We start from the raw sequence: 17,874 nt of genomic DNA, 5'->3' as shown, positions 1-17,874 counted from the left end.
GGGTTTCCAACCACATCTAGTAGACGTTGGACAATGGGAACGGTTAAAGGTGGAGGAGAATCTGTCTCGAACGATTCTTCGTGCGCGATAAAATTAGTATCGTTCCTTTAAAGTCTGCTAATGAAATTTCTCCTCGTCATCTTTTTGCTCGAGGCGTAGGGGAAGGGAGGATGGGATTCTTAGAAAACGTAGTCGTATAATTCTTTCAATCGCTTATTCTTCGTTTATTCCTCTTCTCTCTCTCTCTCTCTCTCTCTCTCTCTCTCTCTCTCTCTCTTTTTTTATTTTTTTTTATTTTTTTCTCTATCACATTTACAACACGAGAATGGAGGTAATTCCTGGCGTATCAGCGGAAAATTTTGAAAGCATAGCTGTACGCGGTACCAATTGTCGCGCGTTTGAAATACGAGTGAAAGGAATATTTTAAGGACACGCCGTTTCGAGGAATATTTCGTCCCCCATTTCCGGTTCGCCTATACAAACTTGAGCCGGTGGTTCAGGTTGCGTCAGACAACACGTGTACACACGTATCTGCGGATCGATGTGTGCGACCACCTCCTCGTGTCCGTGTGTAACCAGTCAAGAGCGGAATATTCATAATTTATTAGTGAGCCCGTGAATCGAACGGTTCGAGTGCGGCTGAAAGAGTCACAGTCGAACTTATATTCCACTTATCGCGAGAAATATCTGCTCGTTAGATCCACAGTGCTAAAGAATCATTTTCTCAACGTTTGTTCCAATTTCATTCGTAACGTTCCATAACCTAACTGTGTCCACGAAATCTTCGATTCTTTGCTCGAATAGAGGGAAACGTCATCGATCCCTGTTCCGAGTATCCATGTATTAATTAATCCTTGTATCAGCATTATTAAAAAAAAAAATCGGTCGTTGTAATAAAATCTTCTCGTCACTGATCGAGACTGATATCGAAACAAGTCACACGCCTCGGGATAAAATCCTCGTTTCCTCGGGCTGGAAAAATGCAAAATTGACCGGTCGGATACTAACGACCGCGAGGTTGGTCGGTTATCGAAGTCGGTCGGCAACGAAGTCGGTCGACCAGCCGCGCTTGTCACGAAGTTAGGCGTCGCGAACAGCCGCTTGCCAAACAACCGTGCGACGATGCGTAATGTTCGAGCACAGACGAGCATATGGGACGAGAAGAGCATAAGGCAAAAGAGAGAGAACAGGCCAGGCCAAGCTAAGCCGAGGCAGCCAGTCAGCCACACAGCAACGGTATACAACGTGCCTCGTATATGATGTACTGGTTTGCCTGGCGGCGGTGGGGTCAGGGACGTGACGAAGGGTGGGTGTTACGGTGGAGCGAGAGGGGCAAAGTCTTCAGACACGACTGTGGGGTAGGGGAGGAGGACAGAGAGGCCGCGATAAGTGGGGAGGGGGAGATGCCGACAGAGAAGGTAGGGCACACACAAGAGTAGAAGACTGTTTGGCAGGGAGGGGAGAGAAGGGAGAGCTGAAAGCAGGCCTGTTGGTTGGTTTCAACTATATTTGTTTATATTTACACAATAAGCAACAGCCTCGCCGGTTGGGCTGCTTGGTATGCCTGTGCCGCTTTTAGTGTTTAGTCCTCGCTACTCGGTCGCCGCGTGAACGTTGCTTTTCGTCTTCTTTACGGCGTCGCCTGTTTCCTCCTCTCCTTCTCCTCCTCCACCATAGTTCTCGTCCTCCTTCCATCGCATTCGTCTGCACCGCCTTCTTCTTCGTCATTCCCTCGTTCCATCCGTTTTCTTTTCGTTTCCTCTCCTTTTCCTCTTCTCTCTCTCTTTCTCTCTCTCTCTCCCTCTCTCCCTCTCTCCCTCTCTCTCTCTCTCTCCTTCCCCCTTTTTTCTCTTTCCATCGCGAGTTTCATCCGCGCACACGAATTTTGACGGCTCCTTTGCGCGGTCCACGTGCGTGTACGTCGTACCCCGCGTCGTCGTTTCCTTCAAACTTGTGTTCTTTCACCCTGTGCGTGCGCGAACGGTGACGCCATTGAATATCGTGGCTTCGTTTCGAGGTTATAAACGAGAACAAACGAGCAAATTCGTGTGAGTTTGTGGTGAATATTGTTTTTGGTGGAAAACCCGGACACGATTAACGATTAATACGCGTGTTCGTTGATGCGCCAGTTGGAGATTCGGCGTACTTCCGGCCCACAGTGAATCCTCGTCGTTGAATTCTCTCCTTCTCTCTCTATTTCTCTCCCTCTCCCTCTCTTTCTCTTTCTCTCTCTCTCTCTCTCTCTCTCCCCGCGAATGGTGTCCGTGTTCAACGTGTGCTCTTCTATCTGCGACGTTATTATTTTTTCTCTCTCTCTCTCTCGCGTCGCGAAAAGTGTTGCTCATCGTGGCGTATCGAGAAAAGACGTCCTTGTCGCGAAGAGACGCTTCGTGTGTATCGCGCTTCCATGAATTCCAAGCTGGCCGTTGGACGTTTGAAATTGGGGACCAAGGACTTTTCTTAAAGTAAGCAAATCTTTGCAAACCGAATAATTCTGTTTACACGAAAAAACAGGGGTACTACACCGTTGTACATTTTTACTTGGCCGTCACGCGAGACTGCAAACGATAGAATATATTATTAGCGGTGCGTTTGTGTGTGTGTGTGTGATGCGTATTTGTGTGCCGCCAGCCAAACATTGTTGCCTTTGCCTCGAGTGTATGGAATCACATGCGTCATACGTGATCTAAAATTGTTCGCCCGCCGAGGGTAATATCGTATAACAAAAGCACATTTCGCACAGATCTTCATAGAATCAACGATCTTTTCCTCTCTTTCTCTCTCTTCTTCTCTCCCTCTTTCTCTCTATCTCTCTTTCTCTCTTCTTTCGACACGATCGTTATTATAAACTTACGCGTTTCGCGAGTGAGAAACATCTTTTTCGCGAACGATGGCGGCGAATTCGTTTGCCGGTCGAGAAATTTCGCGGCGTGACGTAATAACGAGAATCGGAGTTCAACAACGGTGTTCAAGTTCAGTGCACCAAAGGAAGCCAGCAGACCGATTGACGTAACGATGATCGTGATTTCAGGACGATGGCATAATGGATCATGACACAGACGGAGACGGAGCGATCAACTTGTCAACGTCACAGCGACCCTCCGCCGCCACCACCCCTAACGGTGACACCCCCTCGTACGGCCAAGATCAACAAGACAACGACCAGGTAAGGAATTAATCTCTGGAAATTTGCTTTCGATAAGATAACCGTGTGGATCTTCCTACGGATCCGTGAAGCGTTTCTACAATGGTTCCAGGAATGATTTCATTCAAAACGATACGATTTCTCGTTTCGATTTTCGAAAAGATACTTATCGATACGACAAGTATCATTATTTTTTTCTTTTTCTTTTTTTTTTTCTTTTCCCCTCCCTCAATCGAATTTACGTGGAACGCGGAGATAGAGTTATTAATAACCGACGACTTCACTCCATAAACAGTACTAATTTTAGAAGCAAACATCTGCTTACGTACGATAAAGAGGAACACGGTCGCCAAGACGTCCGGTTAGACTCATTGATTTCTCGGAATAGAAGAATCTCGGAGCGATAAGAGGCTACGATCTATCCCTCTCGTATCTCAGTCCTGCGGGTCTCGTAGGGAATCGAAAATGAAATCGAACCGTTTCAAACCGCCGCATCTCGCGCGTCGATACACAGGCTGGTAAACGAGTAAACCGATAACGATCCTCTTCGAGGAGGGTTCCGATTTTAAAGCGAAACTTTTTCTTCCTTCTCCCTCTCTCTCTTTCTCTCTGTTTCTCGCGGTATAAGTTTTTCGAACGCGATACTTGAGACGCGTTTGACACCCGGCCACCATAAAATCGAGCCCCCTGATTTCAAATTCAATTCGAAATCCCGCGTTCGCGGGTGAACGCAATATACCGTTCCGGGTAGCGGCGCGAGCGTCGTCGAGGGAAACAAATGTTTTATGGCCCTTAAAGCGGCCTTTTCGACGGTTTCCTTTTCGAATAGGGGGACGAATATGGTCGCACGCACCTTCCAGCCCAGGTATAGAGTCACCTTTGGAATGCATATATATATATATATGTATATACGTGACACACGGTTTTCCCTGACTCGTGTGCCTCTTTATCGTCGGGCAAACATTGTCGAGTTTTCAAACAATTTCAAAAAATATATCTATATATATATATATATATATGTATGTATAATGCATAAACAAATAAAAAAGACGAAAACGATTTCTCATTCGTTTTCAGGAAAGATCGATCGGGATTATTAATATATTTTGAAACATTTTTTTTAATCCCCATATTCTCCCATTCATTTTTCCATCAAACGTTGGATATTCAACGTTTCACCCCATTCGTGCGCGAGATCGGTCGATAAGTTTTCTTTCATCGATAACGCCCACACCACCGGTAGAAATAAATTATTTTAATAATCGCTTGGGACACATTAGCCGGGGATATTTTTATTCGTACACCGCGTTTACGCGCTCGTGTGCGTAGATAGTAACGGTGAATATCAAGTTCACGTGACGCACCAGGTAAATACGTGTGTACCACCACGGGCCTGTGAATTACACGTGCGACACGTACATCTGCTCGCCTGTTGGTTACGTGTAAACAGAGATTCGCTTATCGTCGGTCTGACACGTATACATAAGTGTATCGAGGAAAGAGAGGAAGGGAGTGAAAGGGGAAGAACAGAGAGGGAGTGAGAGAGAGAGAGAGAGAGAAGGGATATTTTTAACGATACATCGCGTGGTCTAATTTTTCGACGAGTTTTTGTTTAATTCGTTCGTTTGATTCCCGGCTAAAAGCAAGCTGGAAAGGTTGCATAAATAGAATCATCGCCAGCTTGCATGTCAAAACTGTCGCGAAAAGGTAATCGAATCGTTATTTCTCGTTATTATTACTTTTCGACGTATCGAGAACGTATCGATCAACGATGGACGCGTTCGTTCGGTAAAATATATTAGACGATACGTCTACGATCGTAGTGGCGAAAGGGCTTGGGGAGATCGTGAGATTCGAGGCGATTCGAAGATCGAGTTTTGAGAAACTATCAAGTTCTGCTGACCATTCGCCAGCTCGACCGCGACTTCCTGTCCTCGTCCATTGTCCCATAGGGAGAGAGGGAGGAAGGACCAGTCTTGCTACCCGCCGTAACTTCAACGCCAGTGCTGATGTTCCAACTCTGCTAATACCTTCAATTGTTTTCCTTGCTCAATTATTTGCAATTACACTCTGCCCCTCCCTTCCACGTTTTCATTCTCGAACGGATATAGATTCACGGACAGATATTATCTATCTCGGTCTACCTCGTTCTTTTACTTCGTTTCATTCATCGTAACGTGAGTCGTAATCGTGGAGTCGAACGGGGTTAGAAAATAGAAAAATGAATCAGAAATTGGAATACGGATCGCGTCGATCCATTATCCCTTATCAGAAATTAATTAGAACTAGCGCGAAGATTGACGCGAAACTTGCAGAGGGACCGGCCACACGAGTTTAAACTTGAGATCTCCTCGAGCCTCGCCTTAAGTTTCCATCAGGTTTCGATCCGATTCCCGCGAAACAGCGATCCGTTTATAATTTAAGGGGTTTCGAGGTTTGCTCGAGAGACGTCGAAGACACCGAAGCTCGACGGGGACCGGAATCGAGAACCGGATACGTTGCCGATCATCGGCTACAAATGAAATTAACAATCCATGTGCGAAAGCGTTAACACGTGTATTTGCGGAACGTCGAATCAATCGGATCGAATGGACGGATCCTATCAATCGTATTTTAAACGAAATAAGATATCCGTTAAATAATGAATCCGCCGATTTCTCTCGGGTCGGGACGGGAGTGTGGCGCGCGCGGATTAGCCTGACCCGCGAAAAATAAAGTGTCCTCCGACCTGTATCCGTTTTGATGAAACGCCGCGCGGCTAAACTCGGTTTGTAGTCGCGAATACGGCGATTTGCCGCCGTTAATATTAGCCCGATAGTCGATACCGCGAACATTTTGAAATCCGTTGGACGAGAGGGGAAGGGTGTGCAAAAAATAGAATTCGACGAATCGTTTCCTGTCGCCTCGGTTTAATACATCTCCCTCCCTCCCTCTCCCTCCTTCCAATTTCGCCCTTTCGGAATATATATCCCGCAACACACCTTTAACACACCAAGAGAGTGTTACACCAAGTTGGGAAGGAGAGGAGGAGGAGGAGGAAAGAACGCATTAAAACGTCACGAGCCCTGCCCCCTGCTCCCTGCCTCCACTCCCATAACCCCCTCGATCAACTTGGAATTCGTGATCACGACGTCGGAATTCCCTGATTAAACAAACTTTCGCCGGTGTCGATATTTCATTAGAATCACGGGGGGCCGTTTATCTCCACGGTTAATATCCAAACCTGGTCCGTTCCCGTGGACCGAGGAAGGATCGAAAGGACCTCTCTCTGCCCCCTCCTAAAGGATAAGAGCGGCACCACCGCAGCTCGGCTATTGACGAGGAGGAGATGGCCTCCGCGCTCCTCCCTTGAAATGCAAAAAAGGGGTTGCTGGCTGGTGGTGGTGGTGCTAGTAGTAGTAGTAGTAGTAGTAGTAGTGGCGTAGTAGGCGAGAAGAAAGGAGAGGATGCGCTTGGATAACGGGGGAGGAGGAGGAGGGGGACGGGAGAGGAGGGCGAAGGACGAGAACGAGAAATAGAGGAAAAAACTGGGTGGAAGAAGGTGGGCGGTGATGGTGGAACGAAAAGAAAGGATGAAAGACGAGTTCTCACCTCCGATTCCCCTCTTTCGCCTCGCAAATTGCGGATAGGCTGTCCTTTCCAATCAACCTGCCCTGCTCCCCGTCCCGCTCCCCCTTTTTGCTGCCCAATTCTTCCCTCCCTCGCTCGCTCGCTTCCGTTATACTTTTCCACCCTCTTCGCGCTACCCCCGCACCCCCGCATTCCTGTAGGAAAACTTCAGGCTGCAGCTTGATCCGCATCCTACCGCTTCTCCCATTCTCTTTCTCTCCGGCTCTTTCTCTCACGAAAGCCAAATCCCGTCGTAATTTTTTACGTAACACGCTTCGCTATGAATATCGATGCCCGGGGAATTAAGGAGGGCACGGTTTTCCGTAATTGAAAGAATTTTTGTCGTGCTGAGCCAGCTGGCCCGCGCATAAAAGGAGGTTCTCGCGTTTCCTTCGCCCGCGTTTCTTCTTCTTCTTCCTCCTCCGTCACTTTTTTCCTTTCTTCCTTTTTCTTTCTTTCTTTCTTTCTTTCTTTCTTACATCTTCTTTCTTTCCAGAGAACGAAGAAAGGGGTGTTTCTCCCGTTCGCGCGACGTCGGATGACGACTGTGACGAGGATTTTAATAAATTAGTGAAACGATCCGCTGACTGGCGACTTCTTCTTCTTCTTCTTTTTTTGAGTGACGGAAGCGGAACGGGATGCTTTCCTTCCTTATTTCGTTTCTCGTTTAATTTTCACTCCTTTGGAAAACCGTGCGACAGATGATACTTGATCTCGGTTATATTTCGGTTCGAGTGTTTCGATTCTATCGGCTATCGAATTCCCCAAATATCAAATTTTACGGTGATAATCGTTTATTTTGATCGAACGATGCCGAATCGAAGAAATACCCATAATATATCCACGATGTCCATAAACAAGTTTGTTTATGAACAGGTTACATCGGTCTCTGTAATCGGACTAATTCGATCGTTAACGACGTAAATTAGCAACGATTAAGAAGAAACGGGAAATCCGAGGTATTTATTTTGGTAGCGTGCCAAATGTTTCGGCGATGTCTGTCAATTTCTGGAATATTCAATCAGCCAAGGAACGGTCGGCGCTAGATAGAAGCCAAGGGAGAATTCAAGTTCGCCACAACATCGCGACGTCTCGCATAGTCTTGGAAGTCTCGGTTTTATCTACATTATTAACCGGTTGAAACCTCACGGCTGTGTACTTAAATCCAATCTAGAAATCCCACCCTTCTAGTCTCCCACCTTACTACCCTCGAGGGGCGAAGGTCGACAGAGACTGGCAAGGGCGATTACCCTCCATTATTCACACGCTCGATTCCTGCCGCTGAGTGATACCTGAGAAAATCTAGTCGAACATCCTCCCAAATTTCAACGATATCTAACGGAGATGCCTCTCTTCCATTTTCTTTTTTTTCCCCTCCTCCGCCATTCCCCTCTCGTTGCACGCGATTACGTTCGCGATAGGATTTTCAAGGGAGCAGCGATATAAACCTTTCGTCGAACGGAATGTATTCGAAAAATATTTAAAAAAGATGGGGGGAAAAGAGATATATCGTGAAATTTCTTTCTTGTCGCTCCTCCTCCGATCAATTCGCTTCGGAATGCACAAGAATCGTAGACGATACTACCAGAAATTAATCATCCGGAATTTTTTCTTTTTTTCCACAGTTTACAATAACGGCGTACATATATTTCCCTATCCATATATATATATATATATATATATATATATATACACATATACGCTCCTCTCCTCCCCGTCAACGTGTCAACCAAACAGTCCACGAGAAACAGTTAGGTAACGAGTCGTGTCACGTCGATAGAATGGCGTCGATGCGATTCCCGAAGTTTTTATGATCGGCTTCGCGTCGGTTGACAAAACTACGAGGCTCCGGTTGGCCACCTGAAATAACTGGCGAGAGAATCGCGGCCAAACATTTCGTGTCGCTCCGTGTAAACACCATTGAATACCGCTAAATCTTTGCCCCGTCTCTCTTTCGCCTCGGAAATCTCAAACATCGAGGGGATTCTACGCGAAGTACACCTGAAACAACTCTGTTCCCACGTCGCATCGATCTTTAAACATCGCCCCCGTTGTCTGCGCCGAGTTTTAATCCCCCGTCGCGCGTCTTTTCGCATCGTATAATTATTTTCGCGGATCGGCGCGAATTTAAAAGAAGTTCGCCGAATGGATAACGATATATAGCCAATTTGATAGAACGGTACGTATTTAAACGGACGGGTATTTTTTCACGAAACGTAGCCGAGTTATTATTAAGCGTTATGTACACCGTTGTATACATCGCGCGTTGAACATTTTCACATCTGTTCGGTTTTATCTTGACGAGTACACGCGCCGTTCCCCTTATCAGTTTTTATCACCGAGAACAGTGGCGTGGCAATGCGTGGATTTCGTCCTCGCTTTTCTCAATTTCGACGTATTTCTTCCTCTCTCTCTCTCTTTTCGGAATCGAGCATCGATTTCGGGTATTTCGTCTTTGTTGCTTCTTGTCTTGGATCAGTCGGGACATTTATGAATTGGAAGAAGATAGTCTCGAGCTCGGTAACTCTGCCGGTTAACGGCGGCAGACGGTGAAATTTAATTAAAAGCACGCGCGATGATTATTTGCGGAGGCGGCGTTTATTTTGGAAATTGCGAATCCTCCCACGGATCCAGTTCGCTCCTCGCGAATCCTCGAGTCGTCGGTTGGCAGGGGGAGGGGACGATGGAAGTTTAAGAACGATAACACCTTCGGTCGAACGAATAAATACCACGGTTATCGATATTCATAGATTTTGTTGGAAAGAAAGAAACGATCGGGGAGGTTACGATTACGGGGAACGCTGGACGAGGGAGATTGGAGGGAAGGGAAAGGGATGCAACGACGCGAGGGGCGTATTTAACGAATTAGAGGACACAGGGAAGGGTTGGAAACTGGCATAAAAAGAAAAAGAAAGAAAGAAAAAAAAAGAACGTGCATACGGTATGGGAAGGGAGAGAGAAAGAGAGAGAGTTTGTGGATTGTCGAGGAATCCGGTTGAAGGGAAATGAGGGAAGAGGGATGAAGAAGAAAGAGTGGTTTCGCGCGAGGGACAGAAATAATGTGAAAGAGAGAGGGGGAGGGGAGAGAGGGAGGCACGTCGTGGCAAGAGTAGCAGGGATGGGGGTGAAGCGTTGGCTAGAATAAACACATAGATGTTTTCTTTGTTCCTCTAAACTAAACAACCAACGAGGAATCTAAACAGAGGCCAGAACCCAAATTCAATTTGGTCGCCGCCTCCATCTCTACCTTCGGCTGTTCTACGGACGAAAGGTATCCTTCCACCACCCCCTCCCCCACTTTCGTTCGCTCTGTCTTTCTCACCCCGTGCTCACCCTACTCCGTTACACCCCCATGGCAGCCTCTCACCATTGTACACTTAACGCCGCCAGGATGGTACCTAATATTTACCACGGTTCTCTTATACAGGGTGACCGATCCCACACACGCGAGCCTTTAAACAATACACGGCTGTAGTTTAATACCTAAGTAAGCTTCTATCGAACCAACGTGCGCGGCCAAAGCGGTCGCGGGAGGGGGAGGGAGCTATTTTTCTTGCAAATGACGGTGAAGAAAAGTCGACGTTAATTAATCGAGCCCCTCTTTAACGATTTGCATTACACGCTGCTCCCTTTTTTTTTTTGCTATCTATCTATCCATCGCTTTTACCGTCGAACACGCGAAAATTCTTTGGATCCAACCGATCAAACTTGTTACACTTGTCGTTAACAGGGAAGGAGGGAATATTGTATATATAGTTTATTTTTTACTTTCTTTTTTTCTTTTTTTCTTTTTGGCTCGATCCTCAACGAATTGGACGCGCATCTCGCTCGACACGCGATCGTGAAACCCCCGTACCGATTGGTAATGATAACCGAAGGGGAGGAGGGACACGCGATAATCCGCGGACAACAGAAGGGGAAACGATTCTCCCTGCTCTTCAAACAAACTCCTTCCGAAACTTGCACAGAAGATCGCTCACTCTGGTTATGTTATTTAACAAAGCGTTATAGAAGGCCTGGTTGCGATATCACGTATTCGACGCGATATAGAAGAGAAAGAGAGAGAAGGAGAGGGGGAGAGGGAGAGAGAGGCTGCAATGGACGCGGTCGTGCACGCGCAAAAGGTACGTACGTAAATAGCGGGCACGCCTGGTCTCTCGCCGGGCAAGAAAAATATAACAACGAAGCGAAAGTCTATTAGGATTTTCATTTCCTGAATAAATAAAACTCGTCGAATCGTTTAATACCACGGAGAGGAGTTGGCCGGCACGTGCACGCGATAATCCCAGCTTCTCGTCCGAGAATACCGATCGAGTATTTTCGCGCGTGCACGTGGAATCCAACGCGGGTGTTTCGTCAAGTTCCTACACCCTCTTGTACGCCCACTCCACCCTTCCGTATCTGTCACGTACGTGCACGGAGAGAGGCCGCCTCCCCCTCCCTCCCTTCACCTACGCTGTCTGGTGAGAAGCGGCGGCGTACAATGCTGCCGATCATGGAGAATTTACGATTGGCAGCGTTAACCGTGAACTGGAACGTTAAAGCGTCGAGTTTGTTGAAAAATACCCATGCGCATCCCGCCCCCTTGTGTACCGACCAAAGAAGCATTCGATCGTTGGAACGAAACCCCATCGTTTGTTTGTCGAACGAGCCGCGCGACTCCCCCCCCTCCTCTCGTACCCTCGATGTCCCGCGCCACTATTTCATCATATGTACCACCCCAATTCTCTATTTGCACTTTTACCTACTCGTATTCATTCGCGAATGTCTTCGTTTCGCCGATCACCTCTCACCCGCGCACGAAACAATCTCCCGGCGGTTTGTCGGCCGGTATCGGTAAATCGTATCGAGAGAGGAGAAAAAGGGAAAATCTAACGGCCCCTAACGATAATTCGGATCGATCTCGTTATTAACGATTCGAGGGGATGTAATAGGGGTTAGGGGAGATGGGAAGGGAGGGGGCGGGACGTTTTCGTTCGGTCGATCAAACGGGATAGGGATCGGTTGCGAAAAGGGGGCAATTTCGCGTCGTGTTACGGGATTTCTGCTCGTGTAAATCGCGGATGAAATCGAAGGAAGGATCGGTTTTGAAGGACAGGTAGGAAGGAGCGAAAGGGGGAACGAAGACCGGATGGGTTTGGGGGATGGGTTTTTGAACAAGTCGAGGGAGAGAAAGAGGAAAAAAGAAGAGGGAGGGGGGAGAAGTATAGAATTAAAAAGAATATCTCTCTCGCTCTCTCCGCGAGTCGCGATGCCGAGTTGTAGAGTAACATGCAGGTCCTTCTCATCCCTTGGCCGGAATAAATGCGTACATCCCTCCATCCTCCCTTGTAATAATCCCTTCCGGTTAATCTGCTCCAATGTAGCCTGCAGCGGGAGTCGGTATCCGATGAACAGGAGCGTGTGCACGCTCTTCTATCATCGAGCTCTGCACGTCGACGAAAGCGCCGGTTTCCTCTGGTACACACTTCACTGGTTTCGGGGGGAGGGGAGGGGGGAGGAGATGTACGAGGGGGAGGGTGCCGACAGACCCCCTTGTTCTTTCGCGAAAAACGAATAAATAAATATATATACATACTCGCGATCACCCCCACGATTCAGGGTTCGTTGTATGGTGGTGTGCACGGCCGAAAAAGAGATATCACATATACGCGTCCGACGTTTCCAATGGGGGGAAACGGTTGCGAGAAAAAGAACGACGAGTAACCCTTGATACTTTCTCTCTCTCTCTCTTTGTCTTCCCATTTAGGGCGAAAGAGCGTAGATGTTGTAAATTACAAGTTTAGTTTGCGTTGCCTTGAACGCGTACGCGTGTATCGGTGGGAAGCGTGGCGGAGCGAAAGTGAAGAGGTATTTTTTCCTTACGAATATGTATGGTCCCCTTCGCGCAAGCACGGACCGCTTTTTAATCGGATCGCTTTCAACCGTTGCTGGTGGCGCCGAGTCTTTCCCCGAGATTATTTAATTGGCCGGCGTATCGTTTGTTTCGCGATAAATAGGCGAAATTTTTTTGAAAGGGAGGGAATATCCGTACAGGAAGGATGTACTCGTGTATTTTAGAACTTTTCCTTGTCTCCTTGTAGAAAAAAAATATCGGGGATCGTTGTACGCGAGAGTGTAACGATTCGTGCGAGGAGCTCGTTTAAAAACGTACGAAAAAAAAATAAAAAATAAAAAATAAAAAAAGAGAGGAGATTTGGTGATTTCAGAGTGGGATCGTGGGAAGAGGGAGGGAGGGGGATCTTGAAAATCGACGTAACAACGAAACGATCCTTCCGTTTCCGGTGTGTAACGGAATTCTCTCGTTTCTCGAGAACCCTCATCCTTGCGAGGAACGTGCAAAATAAATCCGGACAACGCGTATCCGTGCATGTTCCTCAAAAATAGCGACCCTCTCTCCTGAAGTTGGACGAAAAATGGGGGAGGGGGTGCGGGCGCAAGAACGGGGGCAAAAAAGGAAGGACAAACGGGGCTTCGTAGTTTCGCCTAGTATCCGAGCGCAAATATAGACTCGTGCAAACAGGTTATGCTCGAAATTATAACGAGTGTCTCGCCCTTCCTTCCTCTCTCCCTCCCTCTCCCCTCCTCCTCCCCTTTTCCCTCCCAAACTCACTCTCTTTCTCACCGTGTCACGACAAAAATGTACCCCCGTATATCTATAAACAAACGTATCTAGTACCTTCGCCCACACTCGGTTTTCGGAGGGAGGAACAGGGAGGAGGTAACACGATCTCTCCACCGCCTGCTCCCGTCCCAGGGTAAAGAATGTTAAGTAGCCCGCCCTCCTCTCTGCCCTATACCTATACCTCGCGACTTCCGACCACCGACCTTTCCCTTGCGCTCCTTCGTTCCCCGTATTTTCATCTATCCGTGTAAATGTACTTAGCGTGGCCGCCCCCGCACTCCACCCCGTCCCATCTCTTTTAGCTAGCTTTATTACGCGAATTTGGAAGCGGTGTAGTAAGCGACTACTGCACCGCGGGTGAAATAGGAGAAAGATAGATAGATAGAGGAAGGAGGGAGGGTGGATGTGGGAGCCGGAGGCAGGGAGAGGAAGTAGATGTACGTTTCGCGAGAGGTACGGGGTTTCGCTTTGAGGGGGTGGGTGGCGGTGGTCGAGGAAGGGAGAGGAGCGGGGGAGGGGGAGGCGGTGGCTGGGTAGCCACTGTACCATGCCAAGCCCTGAGAGGCCGCCTCTTCATCCCCTGGATATGCATTTTCTGCCCCCTACCATTCCTCACGAGCTACTACCCCGCTTCTATGATATCCTCTGTCGGGTCCCTCTTATTGCTCACGCTCATCCACACGCGTTCTTCCCTACGTGTGTACCGTTTCCTCAACCGTGTCCATAAGCGTGTGTGTAGGAGGATGGATGGACGTGTGCACACGCGTCGTGTCGGCGAATTCGCCGGGTTCCTCCTCGCTGCGCGTCGTCGTATGCTCGCGCGCTTATGTGCGTCCAAGTCGAATACGTCCGCGAGAAAGTCTCTCTCTCTCTCTCTCTCTCTTTCCTCTCTCGTGCGAGTTTACACGTTTGAATCGTGTGAGTGAGCACGCTAGGCGCACGCTAACTACGCTCACGTGGTAACCGTACTGTTAATTCGGTTTACGACCGGCTATCAAGGATATAAGAGAAACGAACGACCGCGGAGTTACGCCATTTCGGAGGCGACACCGACCTCTGTCTTTTGCACGCGACTCGTTTTTTTCTCTCTCCTTTTTTACACGTCCATGCGCGAAGAATCGGCCCACGCTTTTCCCACCATTGTTGTTGTTTCCAGAATTCGTGGATTTATATTCGACGCGCTTGATTATCTTTTAGGGTGAAGGGAAAAAATTTAATCGCAACGAAATAGGAATCGCGCGATTCCTCTCTCCAATTGTAACTGTAGTTTCTTTTTAATTGCTTCTTTTTTGCTTTTTTCTTTTAGTAAAATTATGAGAGAGAGAGAGAGAGATTAAGGATCGTGCTATATATTTGCCAACGATAATCTGTTTCTGGATTTTCAGAATAATAAATGATTTCATAAATCACGATAAAACCCAGTCACTGTTACGACTGTTCTAAGACGTAGCAGTGGTTACAAGTTTCGCGAAACACAATCAGGTAAACGACGAGCTTATCTAGCACAATAAACTAGATACGATAAAGCCGCTAATAATTTGCGGTTATCGCGAGCGTAGATAGTGTTTGCGTCAAATCCTTTACTGTTTTCCTTCGCTTTTCTCATTACTACAAACAATTATCGCGCCGCAGTGAATTTAATTCTTCGGTCGCATCGCCTTGATAAAACGTTAATTCTCGAAGACAAGCGTGTTTGCGTGCATCGCGTAAGGTCGGGCGTATACGGTTAAGCAACCAGATATCACACCTTCCGAATGTATCAAAGAACAGCACGTCCGATATCTGAGAACACTGAATGCAGAAGCTATTTCTCGGAATTGTTTTCACACTTAAGATCGAGGCGCACACCTACACACCGTACACCTTCTCCTAGTTCCTTCCTAGAAATCTACCTTTATATTAAATTCGCATCGCGGCAAAGCGACTTTTGTACCCCAACTTGTTGTACGTGAATGCAAATTTTCATCGTGTCCGCGATATAACTCCGCGTATGGTAATTGAATTGAAATGCAACGTTCGAAATCGTCGTTAAAGAGAGGAAAAAAAAAATGTCGTTTATTTTTCTTCGACATGTTGTTAAAAAAGAAGAAAAAGAAGAAGAAGAAGAGGAGGAGGAGGAGGAGGAAAAAAAGATAAACAATATTTTCGTAGAAGAAGGATAAACCATCTTCCGCCTCCGGGCACAAGAGCAAGACGTGCGCGACGACGCTCTTTCTTCTCGTTACATGTTAACACGTGTTGTTTATCATACATCACGTATCGCCGAGGCCAGTGTACATAAAGCAAAACGTCGCTCGATGGCGAATCGCTAACACACATAGTGGGGAAAGGTGTTACCTCGGTACCCCGCTTGTGTGTGTGTGTGTGTGTGCACGCTTGTATCGTTGAATCTAGTAATGCGTCGGCCCAACTTGTGTTGTGTGCTTGTCGTCCACGTCGTGGCGACACATCGTAAATCTGCAACGTTGCTCGGTGTACAGTTCGAATTATATTTTTGCCAGTCGACCGAACGACGAGAACTGCCGTTACATCACCGCTCTCTGATCGTGATTTGTCGTCGCCTCGTAAAACGTTGCCGCAATACCTCGCGCCTCGTTTCGTTATACATCTCGAATATTCGCCCCGTTTATAACAATATCCTCGCTCGTTATCGAGAGAGGAGTAGGGAAATCATCGCGAGCAAGATTCTTCGTTTGTCGCCCCTTCCCCCCTCCCCGTAACCAACAGAGTAACCCATTATCTCTCGGTCTCTGTTTCAACTACACAACCTCCCGGTATCTCCGGGATCTTCCAATTGGACCTTAAATTCCTTTTACTTCCGGCCGAACGAGTCCGGTGAAAAAGGTTTAAAACGATTTATCATCCGTGAATCGTGCCGCGGTCAGGCGCTTCTTCCGCAGAGCGGAGCGAAAGTTTCGCAGCCACCGCGGCTCATCTTGTCTCGTTCCTTCCCTCCCTCCTTTCTCCCTCCTCCCTTCCGCCCTTAAATATCCAACATTTCATTTCATTCTTTACCCAGATCCGCGTCGTTGGTACGGGATTCACGCTCGGCAAGATTCGGGAAGCCGTCCGCTTCTAAAGATTCACCGAAGAACTGGTGGAAAGGAGAGGGGGAAGGGGATGGAAAAAAATAAACGGAAGATTCGAATGGAGAATTATCTCGGAGATAAAAAAAAGGAAAGGGAAGGGAGTGGATAGTAGTGCTCGAGAGGTTTCTAATCGAATACCTGCAGTTCACCTTAATATGCCGACCGAATCGTCGAGCTACTCGAATCGAGCAGGAGGTGACGATGCGACGAGCAAAGGGAACACCGGTTTTAAAGAGGAGACTTAGAGAAAGAGGGAGGGAGAAAGAGAGAGAGAGAGAGAGAGAGAACGGTAGCCCACTTCGTTTTGGAGACCAGACAGGAGCACTTAACTGCCCGCGTCACAATGGAGTCTTTCGCATTATAGCGTTCAGTGTCTTGAGGCCTATTCAAGAGAGACTGGCTCATTCTTTGCCATTGTCTGTCTCCGGCTGGTTATGGAAGCTTTCCTCTAACCTCCGTAACCTTCGTTCCACCCCTCGTTCGGCCTCGATGTGGCTGGTGCACGTTACACCCCACGAGGCGCTGCGACGAACCACTTGGAGAAGAGGGCCCGCCGAGGGTACCCGGCTTGGATCTTTATGCCGCCATCTAATTAGTCCCGGCATTTAACGGCACATAAATAAGTTAAACACTATTGAATTGTTGATAACGATAGGCTGCCAGCAGGAGTTCGACTGCCTCCTTTTAACCCTTTACGACGAGACGGATCGTGAGTCGCGTCAACCCTTTCTCCTTTCGAGCCTCTCATGCTTGCTTCCGCTCATCCGAGCGATATCTTTGCTTTTCCGCTCTTTGTCCGCCCTTTGTCTAGTAGGTGTCTAGTAGCTCCTGAAAATCAGGATCGACGCGTTAACCCCGTTTCCCCGCCAACTCATTTCGCGTTCCACGTGTTTTAGGGATAGCAGGCGATCTCCTCCTCCACGGATGGTCCCGTTGATTCGGTAGGACAACCAGTGGCGGTGAAGAGGTGCTCTCCTCTTGAAACCTCTCTCGGCTCTCCTCGCGTTAATTAGAAAGTTTATCGTAAACGGGGTGGTGATTAGAAGCGGCATCGAAGAAAGGGACGGGCGTGTACAAGAAGTAATTTGAAAGAGGGTGAAAGAGGAGGATAAAAAAAAAAACTGGCAACGGTGCCAGGTTCGAGATGGCTGGGAACAGATGGCCGATCAGATACCAAGGATTAAACGAGGAGTAACACAACCCCCGAGCACCGAGAGAAATGTGTATTAATTTTTCAAGTTTTTTAATTAGGGAATGTCTCCGCTTTTCGGGGCCGGGGACATTTATATTAGAATGGTCCTCCGACACCCTGTTTTCACGTTCCTCTCTCCTTTTCTCTTTTCTTCGGGCCAAGTTCTCCTCTTGTTCTTCCACTTCCCCGACAGCTGCTTGCACTTTTCCTACTT

At 47.7% G+C, this 17,874-nt stretch overlaps 1 protein-coding gene across 31 annotated transcripts in view; it reads left to right on the top strand.

Annotated features, from left to right (window-relative positions):
• Positions 1-17,874, top strand: part of LOC108000201 (forkhead box protein P1) — a 199,376-nt gene that overhangs the window by 113,437 nt on the left and 68,065 nt on the right. For 30 of the 31 annotated variants that reach the window (XR_009832381.1, XR_009832382.1, XM_062083797.1 and 27 more), the window contains one exon: positions 3,032-3,166. Coding sequence is in view for 29 of the 31 variants with exons in the window: in XM_062083797.1 (XP_061939781.1) it covers positions 3,032-3,166 (135 nt within the window). In the remaining 2 variants the exon portion in view is untranslated. Of the gene's footprint in view, positions 1-2,734; positions 2,973-3,031; positions 3,167-17,874 lie in introns of those variants that run through there. The other variant, XM_062083809.1, reaches the window with a different exon arrangement.

Source organism: Apis cerana, linkage group LG13 (assembly GCF_029169275.1).
Source record: "Apis cerana isolate GH-2021 linkage group LG13, AcerK_1.0, whole genome shotgun sequence".
In the NCBI taxonomy this organism is placed as follows: Eukaryota; Metazoa; Arthropoda; class Insecta; order Hymenoptera; family Apidae; genus Apis; species Apis cerana.
Note: the sequence above shows the minus strand (reverse complement) of the source record. Positions and strands in the feature narration are given on the sequence as shown.